We start from the raw sequence: 12169 nt of genomic DNA on the forward strand, positions 1-12169 counted from the left end.
GGAAAATAAGTAAATAAATACCCCAAAATTATTTTCTTATTGGATGAATCAAATTTACAATACAAATAGGTAAAAATATAAATATATCCTGCAAATTCGAGTTAGTCAATTAACAAAAAAATATTATCGGAAAAGTAAATGATAAAACCCAAAAACAACTTACCAATTAGACCTGTAGCGCTCGCTGCTACCTACTTGGCGAAGAATATAAAAATGAGCCAGAAAGGCACCAGCATGGTATTTATAAAGGTAAAAGAAATTAATTGAAGGTCAGTATTAGCTGACAACGAAAAAGACACTCTCGTTGAAATTGACAAAGTTGAACGTTTTAAAATTACAAAAAATTAATGGCTTGATAAATAATTTTGCTTCGAAATAAAATATTTAGGAAGAACGAAAACTGGAAATAATTAAACTGTTTAAAATGAAAATGGCAATAATATTTTCTCAATAAATATTATTCGAGATGATGGAAATAACTTTTCTAATTTAAATCAGGCATCACTAATTTCATTATAGAATTGAAAATGTATATATAGGGTGCACGAAAAGAATATAAATGGACCGACTAATAAATATTTGCTACAAATGAAAATCAACAGCTACCCGAGAGGACCTCTAAATGCAGAGTGGGTCTTATTAAAATAAATTCTACAAAGTAGCGGGTTTGCACGCTACAAGGTATAAAAAAATCAAACTAGTAGGGTGGGAAATTTAGGAATCTAAACCTATAAATTTACATTATTTTGATTTTCCCACCTTTAGATGTATCGGATGAGTTTGGCAACTACCACCGTGACAGTTTCAGTTGAAATACTCCTCTGATACCTCAGGTGTGAAACAATCAACATAATGTAAATTTATAGGTTTCTATAGCTAAATTGCCTACCTCTATGAATTTCATTTATCTCACAACTTAATGTTTTCCATCTTTTGCGTTATTTTGCCAGTTATTAGCGCTCATCATCACTGTATAAGGAACAAATACAATAAGACATTGAAATTTGAAGTATTGAATGATGTATTCTCATTCTCTTGCAAAATGTTGTTGGATAAATTGTCTCCTAAAATTTAGACCTCGTTATACATCATTAATATTCCTATTGACTGGCACATCAATATTTTCCACAATATCATCATTAACTTCATCATTTTCCTGTAGACCTATATTGTGAAGCACTGCTGTAGCACATATTACGGCAAGGGATGTATTTAGTTTGGTTTTTAGGCCTTGTTGTAGACAAATCGCCTCTTCCATGTTCCAAACAGCCTTTCGGCAACATGTCTTGTACTTACATGTGTACGATTATATCTATTTTCTTGATCATTACCTGGATGTAATACTGGTGTAAGCAGATAGTGTCTGCATGGATATCAACTGTCACCTACTAATAATCCTGGAATTTCCCCTCTTTCCATCCTAACCCTTAACGCACTTCGATCGAATATAAGACTGTCATGACTTGACCCTGGATGTCGAACAACAATATCCATAATTTCTCTTCTAGGACCTGAAACAACCTGCACATTTAATGAAAAAAAGCCTTGAGTTGACCTTCTGTTATCTTTTTCTTGCTGACGATCATAGCTTTGTTTTCTTTACGTTTATATTGAGTCCATATTGTTGACTGTAATACGTGATTTTGTCCATAAGGACTTGTAGGTGTTCTAGGTTGTCCGCAAATACTATGGTGTCATCTGCATACCTGATATTATTACCCGGTACCCGTTTAGTAGAATACCTTTTTCAGTTTCGTGCAAAGCTTCGACAATTATTCTTTCAGAGTAAAGATTGAAAATTAGGGGGGACAAAATGCAGCCTTGTCTCACTCCACGCATGATTTTGACATATTCGGTGAGTTCACCGTCAACTATGAGGTTTGCAGTCTGATTCCAGTAAAGGTTTCTAATTATTTTCAGATCTTATGTATACGCAGACATGCGTATACATCGCAATTTACGTATCTGCGTCTCTGGAATAAGACTTGTATTGAAACAAAGCCTCTCTCGTACCAACAGCATTTATGAACCCGAACTGGTTGGGCGAAATTTGACTTTCACATAGCTTGTAAATTCTCGTATGGATTACCTTTAGGAACAATTTTAGGAGATGACTCATCAGGCTTATCGTACGGTATTCTTCGCACTTTTTGGCTCCTGGTTTTTTTGGAAGTGCAATAAACTCAGACTTCAGCCATTCTGTTGGTATTTGTCCAGAGTTGTATATGTTGTTGAATATCTTTGTGATTATTGCCATTGATTCGTTGTCCATCAGTTTGAGTAGTTCTGCTTGTATATTATCGGGACCTGCTGCTTTGCCATCCTTTAGCTCTGTTATGGCAGAATAAACTTCCTGCTGTAATATTCTTGGTCCATCATTTACCTCCTCTAGCTCAAAGGTGTTATCTCTTTGGACTTCAGATAGTTTTTCTAGATATTCTTTCCACGTTTTAATTTTATTCTGTTTATCTAAGATGATGTTTCCGTCAGAATCAGTTAGATTTCCTGTCTGTCTCCGTCTTAGTCCACCTGTGAGTTCTTTAACTTTCCTATGTACATTGTGACTATCGTACTTTGATTGTAGAATCTCAATTTCTTGGCATCTCTCCATTGCTTCTTTTTCTTTCGCTTCTCTAATTTTCCCTCTTATTGATATATTGATTGTTTTGTATGTGTCGGGGTAATTTTTGGCATTTCTTCTTTCGTCCATTAGTTTCAGGATCTCATATGTCATCCATGGTTTCTTCTTGGTTAATTTAACTGCCTTTAAGTGTCTATCCTTTAAATTTTGAACTATTTCGGTCATCTGTTTGATCATTTGTTCTTCGTTCGATGCGTCTCTAATTGCAGTCACTTGCTCGTTTAACGTGGCTTGGACCCTCATTTTCGGGTCAGGGTCTTTTAGCATACGTAGGTCGTATGATTGTGATTTCTTTTTCTGCACCATTTTGAGTTTGACGCGAAATACTCCCACCAGCGGAAGGTGGTCCGTCTCTAAGTCTGCTCCAGGATAAGTCTTGACAGATGTAAAGCTGTTTCGGAATCTTTTGTTTACTAAAATGTAATCTATTTGATTTCTAATAATTCTCCCGGGTTTCGTCAGGCCATGTAGTTGGGGTGTTCACATTGTTAAAATGGCGTGCACCCTATACTCCATGCTATGGCATGCTGGTAAAATTCCATTGGATTTTCCGTATCACGAATATACCGCTTTTGTATACGTTCCGGGCGATTTTCTTCTACAATATTATCGATTCTTTCCAACGATCCTTCAACTGGTTCATACCGATCCAACATTTTTATTGTAATTAGAAAAACAACAAAAAATATTGGAACTGAAAAATTATTATTAAAATATAAACACACAAAGTTAGGTTAGAAACACATTCTTGAGGTAGGTCGATCGAGGACTTGAGATTCGGCTGTCATTTTACACTTCCCAAGACAGCGTCGGGTCTCGAGATCGGTTTATAAAACACAAATTTGGTTCGAGGTCGGTCTTGAGCATCGACGCTGTCTTGAGACTCGACTATAAATACGGGCCTAAATGTCACCGTTACATTATTCCAGCTGAAGCAGCCTGCGACTGTGACAGCGTTGTAGCAGTGACAAAGTAACAGTTCGTGAAATCGCAACTTCCTACAAGTAATAACCTTGTTTTTACGAACACTGAAAATGTTTAGCCTGTAGCAGACAGTTAATTTATTATTGTAAGATATCTTTGCATGGGTATGTTTATGAGAGTGGAATAGGCCTACAGGGGATACCACTATAAAAAACGCGCCAAACGTTATCTACTTCTTTCAGGTGGTGTGGAAATGAGAACAATAATTATGTAGATACCAACTCCTTAAGTCATAATCGTCGCAGATCTTTATATAATTACTATGAACCTTCGTAAAAAGTCATGTAGATAATAGATTGAAATCTTTAACATTTATAAAAATAACATTTTACATGAAATTTGATTAATACTGACAACTAATAAATATATACATATATACAGGGCCGGATTTAAGGGGGGCAGGCTGGGCAGCTGCCCAGGGTCCCCACATTCCGGGGGACCCCACAAAGACAAACGTAAAAAATATCAGCAAATTATTCACATAGAATTATTTTTGTTTTATGCAAACACTTGCGCTGCCCACTCTCTAAATTTAGTTGCAAAAGCTGTAGCTGAGTGTTGTCCTGCTGCAACAGCATTCTTTGATTTCTTATTAGAACTATATGTATTTTTCACTTCTTCTACGTATAGATTAACACAACTTGTTAATTGAACGTTTAAGCACTAGTTACAGGTTATAACCAGATTAAAGGCTGTATGACACTATGCATTTTCTTGTATCGTTTCTGATATTAGAAAGTTATATACATTTTCTTGTATCGTTTCTTGTACGTACATTTGTGCCCTGTATGACATTATGCAAGTTCTTGTATCAAAAATTGTATGAAATTCGGCACGTGATTGGTCGAAATTTTGTCTGCCACCCTGCGACACGTTACATTGGTAGTACTGCCTACTACAGCGTCAGCCGATATTTTGATGTTTGTTGTTTCGTTTCCATTTCGTTTAATTTGTTTGTTTGTTTTTTTACTTTGTAGCGTGGTTTTTGTTTCCATTTGGAGAATTTTTAAATTTAAAAATATTTCATTTAAAAACTGTCGTGGACCAGAGAGCAGGTATTAATGTTGGTCGAGCTTTATGGACACTACAGCAATTTATACAATGTGAAGTCGGCATTGTACAAAAATCGACATGCCCGGCAAAGCTCATTAGAAACAATTGCTACAGAGCTGTCTGAGGTGAGACCAGGCACCACAGCAGTGGATGTCTCGAAAAAAATTAATTCGCTTAGGGCAACCTATTTGGCCGAAGCCAAGAAAGTAGCACCTTCCCTCAAAAGTGGTGCAGGTGCTGACGATGTACAATGGTGAATTTTGCCGAAAACTTGGCCAAAATGCAAAAATTTAAGTTAATATATTCCGAGAAATTTTATATGAATCTTGCTCTGTAGGTTTCGGAGGATCATAAACGGCCGTTGAGGGTAGAACAATACAAGCATATCACATATTTATATTAGTGTAAAGTTGGGATTGAACGAAAGCGGACCGAATAAAATTAAAGTATGTTATACAATTGAGGCATTGTAGGTTTTCGTTTAAAACTATAGACGTGTATTATTTTGTTATTTTATAGTGGATGCTATTTCTTGAGGCAAGTGGAGTATTTCAATATACTTTTTAGATTCTTTTTCCTAACATAACCTCTATTTACAACATGTTTTGTGTTTACGAAGTTTTAAAATGGAAAAAGTAAAAAAGTCAGCTTTGGTCAGCAAAGATTTTTTGCTTAATAAATAATTCAATATGTATATAAATATTCCTCAAGAAATCATCTGCAACAAGTTGCAAACTTAGCGGAATTCTTCATTTTAAAAAACTAACATGCTGGAGAATTTCTACTTTAAGAGACTTTAATGTTATGGTCAGTTAATAAAGTAAGAACAAAATATCGTCGCCTCAAAGCAACAGTAGGATATGTACATATCCTACTGTTGCACTAGTGCACCGATCAACCAGTTAGTCATATGGGACCGATGCGATGTGTATGGTATATACGCATATACGGTGCACTAGTGCAACAGTAGGATATGTACATATCCTACTGTCGCTTTGAGGCGACGATATGAAGCAGCTGATCCAGTAAATTTAGTTTTTTTACACAAGAACCGCAGTTTTTTGGTATTTTTTTTTGCTTTCTTCTTCTTGTTTTTTAATCTTTAATGACTGGTATTATAAGCAACAAATAAATCATCAAATAAGTATCTGTGGGTTAAATTTACTCTGCTACTAAATCGAAAAATGAATTAAATTCCGTATTATAAAGCAAAACTACCAAGTAAATAACTGATGAATATCATATTTATTGAAAACTGTTTGCAGTTTCTTAGTATAATTACAGATGGCGGTGTACAAAATATGTATAAGTAAGAAAAATATTATATAAAGTAGTTTAATTTTATTTTTATGCCTTCCTGAAGTGTCAACCCATGTTTTTTAAATTAGAAATATATAAATTATTATCAAAAAATTGATAATACTGAAAAGAAACGAGAGCGAGGAAAAAATGACACAGAGCAGGAGAAAGAAAACCTTTTAGAAATCGTAAAACAATACTTTAATGTAACTGGCAATAAACAAATGGATGGCACAAGTGTAAAATTGAAGAACGACGTATGGGAGGTTATCACCCAGGAGTTTAATGCAACGACACAAAGTGGAATAATAAATCGTCACTTGGATGCAGAAGTAGTCTATGTCCATTTTTGCCTAATTTGATATTTTATGTCCATTTGAAAGTAAGAGCATCGTTACATTGGATGCAGAAGTATTGTAAGTCAATCTTTACAAATAGCGCCCGTATCGGTTAAACTTCGAACTAGCCTATGTTCAGTAGCGTTGTTAGTTTTCATGCAGAATCAGTCTATGTAAGAGCGCGGCAGTGAACCGATCGCATCTCCATCGCTTACGCGGACATAGACTAGTTCTGCATAAGCTTACCGTGAAGATAGAATAGTTCAGCCTAAGTTTACGTAAAGATATTGAGGAAATAGGCTTATTCGCGATTTGAGATAACAGTAGCTCGATAAGAATTTATATTATGCTCAATCAAAAATTATTGGACCTGAACTCACGAAGTACAAAGATACTTAAGTTGCTTGAAGTAAACAAGAACCAATGTACAGGTAAGACAAAAATTTATTGGGACACGCGCCAATTCGTAACTCTTAATGACAAACTTTTTTAAATCAAAATGTACACCGGCCAATTCGTAACTTTTCTACCTGACCAACTCGCAACTTTATGCAGGTGAATTCGAAACCATTGTTTAATAGTTGTTAGGTTAAAAGGTAAGAAATAAATTTGAACAGTAACGGATTAAGCCAACACGGGGCATATAGCATATTATTATGTAAGCGAATGGTTCTTGGTTTGCTTAAACACATGTTGTGTATTATATGTACCTACCTATAAAAAAATAATAATAATTGACTTATGCTCCTTCTCAAATATGCCCGGAACATTAATAAAAAAATTAAAATATTTAAAAATTTCGAAAAACATTATTTTTTTTCTACATTCTTTTCTTATAACTTTAAAACGATTTATTTTGGAGCAAAGTCGTAGGAAATTAAAATAAAGATAATTGAATTTTTTATGATATACGACTAGTTAAAAATGTCTTAAATTATTACCCTTTCTGCAAAATTGCAATAAATACAAAAGAAGGGGGCAAAATAAGCCTCTTTTTATTCAGTGTTTTTCATCAACTTTGGTTGCACTTAGAACCTTCGTAATTCGCATAGAAAATCCTTATAACATACTTAAATCGTCCACCAAATTTCATTAAAATCGACCTGATAAATTTTGCATAATAATTTTGCAATCTAAATTTTTTTAAAAAAGTTCAAATTTTTTAAAAACTTTCTTAACAGAAAGTAGACCATTTAGAGGTTTGCTAATTTTTTCACATATAAAGAGGCTCTCTGCCTATCTAATACACTTTACAGAATTAAAATCGGATTATCTAAGAGGCCTCAGGACTGTTTTAAAGTTATAAACAATTTTTTGGCTTATAAACAAATACAGTGAGGACGTTTGAGTTGGAATAAATTCATTTTCTCGAGAATGGGCGTCTTTGGAGATAAATCCCGAAATAAGTCGATTTTTGGTATACATATCATACCAGTGACGTCATCTAGCTAAGCGTGATAACTCAATCGATGATTTTTTAAAATGAAAATAGGGGCCGTATGATAGCAGGCCGTATGATTCCGTCAGTATAACAGGTTGCCTTGCAACCAGATGCAGAACAGTACCATAAATGTTTTCCACTTTTTAGCACTTTCTTTAATTGAAATTTAAAATTATTTACCACCAATAACTTACACCCACGTGCACTCATTACGAAATCTGTTATCTGTTACAAGAATTTCAGTCATTTTCACAAAATGTATTTGGATTTTCTCTAGTAACTGTTCCAAGAGACAATACATAAATGATGAATACCTTTTACACCACCTTCAAAGAGAGTAATTTTTACAGGTACATACTTGGAATACCGGTATTCAATTATCAACATTACTTAAAAATGAAAGTTACTAATTCACCGGTAGTTAGTGGGTTATCGAAGAATTACCTGCCCGCCAGAGTTACGAGTTGGCCTGTAATTAGGATGGGGGATTAAAATAGTTACGAATTCACCGAGACCCATTTATTGTTCGTTTTTTTTTTCTATTTACTATTATTTTCATTTTTTTATGTCAAACAGGCAAATTTCATTTGGCTATATTTTGGTTAAACAGCATTTTTATTAAATTTTTTGATTAGATTATTTATGCGTGAATCTGAGAATACGTCAAAAATTACCATTTTCCATCTAATAAAATTATATTGCTTGATAAAAAGGGGAAATATTAAAAAAATGCTGGTTCATCCATTATTGACTCCCTATAACAGTGGCGGATCCAGAGGGGGGGCGCGCGCCCCCCCCCTCAGTTAAAGAAAGTTATAGCCTATACCATATTTTTAAGTTTAAACGAAAAATTTGATTTGGAAAAGTCGTTAACAACACAAGTTTAATAATGTTTTGATAGTATGATGATTTTAAAAACCACCAATGATGTATATTTCTCGCGGTAAGAGGTAACGGATAGTCATGTGATGAGCGATGCAGCGGTGTAAACGGGAGTTAACCAGCCGTCTGGACGCTGACGGTGACGGACTGGCGGGTAGAGATGGAAAATACCGCTACTTTCTGGTATTAGGTGACGGCGTTCCGTGACTCAGCTGTAATAGGTGACGGTATTATATTATTTTTGTCACCTATTACCTGACAGCAGGAGACTGCTATCCTCTCCCCAGCCCTTCGGTATTATGGGTCCTGTCTGAGTATTTCAGCATTATTTATACAAATACTAAAATAATAATAAATACATTTGATATTTTATCATTAATAAAAATGTAATTTTCAATCTGCTTTCAATCAGCTTTTAATAGGTAAACTAATTTAATACCTTATTCTAACCATAAATTGTGGCCGGTAAAATTGATATTTTATAATCAATATAGTTTTATTTTTCAGTAAAAAGTATCCTTTTATAGTCTCTATACTCTTAAAAATAGTTAGGTAGTTTTAGCGTGATTGGCCGTAAAGACAGACAGGAAGAAACCACTTCATCTTAATAATAGTATAGATCAATATTACAACTACTATGACAAATACCCATGAATACGGTGACAGAAAAGGGTGACAGCGAGACAGCGTCCTAATACCTCACCGCGATATTCGACGACGGCAGACGGAGACGGTTACAGAAATATTAGGGATATTGCCGTAACGTATTACCTTTGTCACGAATACCTGGTGGTAATAGGGTGACTTATCCTAATACGATATATAACGCCCATCTCTACTGGCGGGACGATCGCAGCGCGGCTGCGGTGCTGGTGCCTGCGGGGCGCTTGAGTACTAAGCTGGAAGCAGAGAGTAGCCTAGAAGCTGTCTGCTAGTTTATTAGTAGTTCCTAGTGTTCCTAGTGTTTGTGTCCAATCTCATAACTGATTTGACAAGCAGATTTTCAGACTAGTCTTTGGATTGCTACAAGCTAAACATTTTAGTTCCATCAACGTTAGATTCCGTGTCAAATGTGAAATCCAGCTTTGAAAGTATTTGTGATAAATACTCTTCTGTATTGTCAATTAAAAAGGAAACAATGCTAATGAAGATTTTGAATGAGATTTGCTCCCTAAAGAACATGGTTAACTACAACGTCTTCAAAGAAATCAGTACCCCTATGACGTGTTTTCAAAATCTTGATGAGCACAACTACCCTATTTTGAAGTCTTTGGTGCAGATCCTGCTTACTTTACCAATATCAATAGGTGAGTAAAACATTGGCATGATAAATAAATTAGAGATATATAGGTTATATTTACCTTAATCGTCGATACAGTTCTTCAGTTTACATTTGTGATATGTATACATTTCGAAGTATTAATTATTACTTCATCATCACAGGCTTTTGGCTTTTATTACGTCATATGTTTAGTAAAATTTCTAGAGTTAAAATCACAAGGTTAACAATTTTTGTTTACTAAAATTAATCGATGATGACTTATCCCAAACCAGCAGAGGCGCAACCTATAAAAATTATAAAACTAGCTGACCAATTGTGCCACAAATAATATTTAAACAATTACCATAAAATATTTAAATTTTAGACAAAATAACATTGGAATGGTTATCAATATTCATCCTGTTTGCCCCTTTGGATTTATATGACAAGTAATATGGTAAACTTACCTTTCCGTCAAATCCAAAAATTGTTGCTTTTTGTTGTTACATGTTTCGATGGATGCCGATCATCGTCAGACACAGTATATAACACTCATTAAAGTTAAAATTAAAAACACAAACATTGAAAACATTTTAAAAACGGACGATTAAAATATTTATAATGTAAATGTAGGCCTACAATGATTAACGTACCGTACCGCGGCAAGACTGGCAGACGACTCAAGCGGCAAGACTGGGAGTCGTCTGCCAGTCTTGCCGCGGTACGGTTCGTTAATCATTATTGTAGGCCTACATTATAAATATTTTAATCGTCCGTTTTTTAAATGTTTTCAATGTTTGTGTTTTTAATTTTAACTTTAATGAGTGTTATATACTGTGTCTGACGATGATGGGCATCCACCGAAACATGTAACAACAAAAAGCAACAATTTTTGGATTTGATGGAAAGGTAAGTTTACCATATTACTTGGAATGGTTATACTGTACTTTTAACTGCATTGCAATATCATAACTACAATGTTTCTTAAAAAGGGTTTCTATTTTAGCAACAGCAGAGAGATCATTTTCTACGCTGAGGCGATTGAAAAGCTGGATGAGGACCAGAATGACCGAAGACCGCCTGACCGGACTGGCTCTCATGAATGTTCACAGGGATATAGAAGTGGACATCAATAAAATTATCGATCGGTATTCCAGCAAGAAGAATAGAAAACTGGATTTTGTAATTTAAGGGAAAACAACGTAGTTTTTGTTAAGCCAAAGTATTTTTGTTTTGTTTTATAATTTACTTCTAATGTCAGTAATTAAATCATACTAAACATAATGTTAGTTAATCATTTTGCAACCTTCTTTTATACAGTATATTAATACCTTGTGTCTTATAAAAACGTAATCTTGATATTTGAAAAATATTTTTAAATAATGAAACATAAAAAAAAATGGGGTTATAGGGCCTATAACCCCATTTTTATCTACTTCGCATTCATTGTTGATCCCCTATCATTTTCATATAGCTTTCTTTTGTGTAATACATAATATACATTTACTAAAGTCATTAAACAAAATATTATTTAAATATTTTAAATACTTACTTTTTAAAAAAATATTTATCTAATAAGCTTTCCAAAAGTTGGTCTTCACAAACATTAAGTGAACTATTTTTTGTGCTTAATAGTCTAGATCTAGATGAAAAAATTTTAAAAACGTCGCAGGAATGTCAATATAGGGTGACTTTATCTTATAGTGAGTAGGTCTAAAGTTTGTTCTCAATGAAACTATTTTAGATAATAGTAACTATTATGGCAATAAACATTATTGTTGTTTCAGATAAAATGTTAACTTCAGCGGCCAATGATGATGTGATACCTCCAAAATATGCCGTTAAGTTAATGGATTCTGCAAATTTAGCACCATCGACTGTGCTACAACATTTTTGGGAAACTTTAACATACTTTAATTCCAATTCATTTGATGAGACATCGACAAAACCATTACGAGAAATATTTATCGAGACAAACGATACTGAAGAATCTAACAGTTTCAGGCCAAGTGAGCATCACAAATCATCGCCAAAAAAACTGTTCGATCAATCTAGTGATTCCAAAACCAGGAGATCTGTCAAATTGGTTAACACGAATTTATTTGAAAATGATTTGTACATGTCATCCTCTGAGTCTGATCCTTATGCTTCGGATAACGATGAAAATGATCCCGAATTTGTTTTGTTGGATCACGAGCCTGATCAAGAAGAAGTCGCAATAAGAAAGTCACGCAAAAGAAAAAGAAATCCGACTGCCTGGAGAAGAAATG

General features: G+C 34.3%; 1 protein-coding gene across 1 annotated transcript; it reads left to right on the top strand.

Annotated features, from left to right (window-relative positions):
* Window positions 1-9660: 9660 nt before the first annotated feature.
* On the top strand, window positions 9661-11183 carry LOC126892573 (zinc finger MYM-type protein 1-like). The gene is made up of 2 exons (XM_050662135.1): window positions 9661-9945; window positions 10906-11183. The coding sequence occupies exons 1-2, from the start codon at window positions 9777-9779 to the stop codon at window positions 11088-11090; spliced, it is 354 nt and encodes a 117-aa protein (XP_050518092.1). The 5' UTR covers window positions 9661-9776; the 3' UTR covers window positions 11091-11183.
* The last annotated feature ends 986 nt before the right edge of the window (window positions 11184-12169 follow it).

Source organism: Diabrotica virgifera, chromosome 9 (genome assembly GCF_917563875.1).
Source record: "Diabrotica virgifera virgifera chromosome 9, PGI_DIABVI_V3a".
In the NCBI taxonomy this organism is placed as follows: Eukaryota; Metazoa; Arthropoda; class Insecta; order Coleoptera; family Chrysomelidae; genus Diabrotica; species Diabrotica virgifera.

Coding starts and splice junctions, on each gene's coding strand:
- LOC126892573 (XM_050662135.1), top strand. CDS start 9,777: ATGCTAATGAAGATTTTGAATGAGATTTGCTCCCTAAAGAACATGGTT. Junction 9,946..10,905: donor TACTTTACCAATATCAATAG/GTGAGTAAAACA, acceptor TTTCTATTTTAG/CAACAGCAGAGAGATCATTT.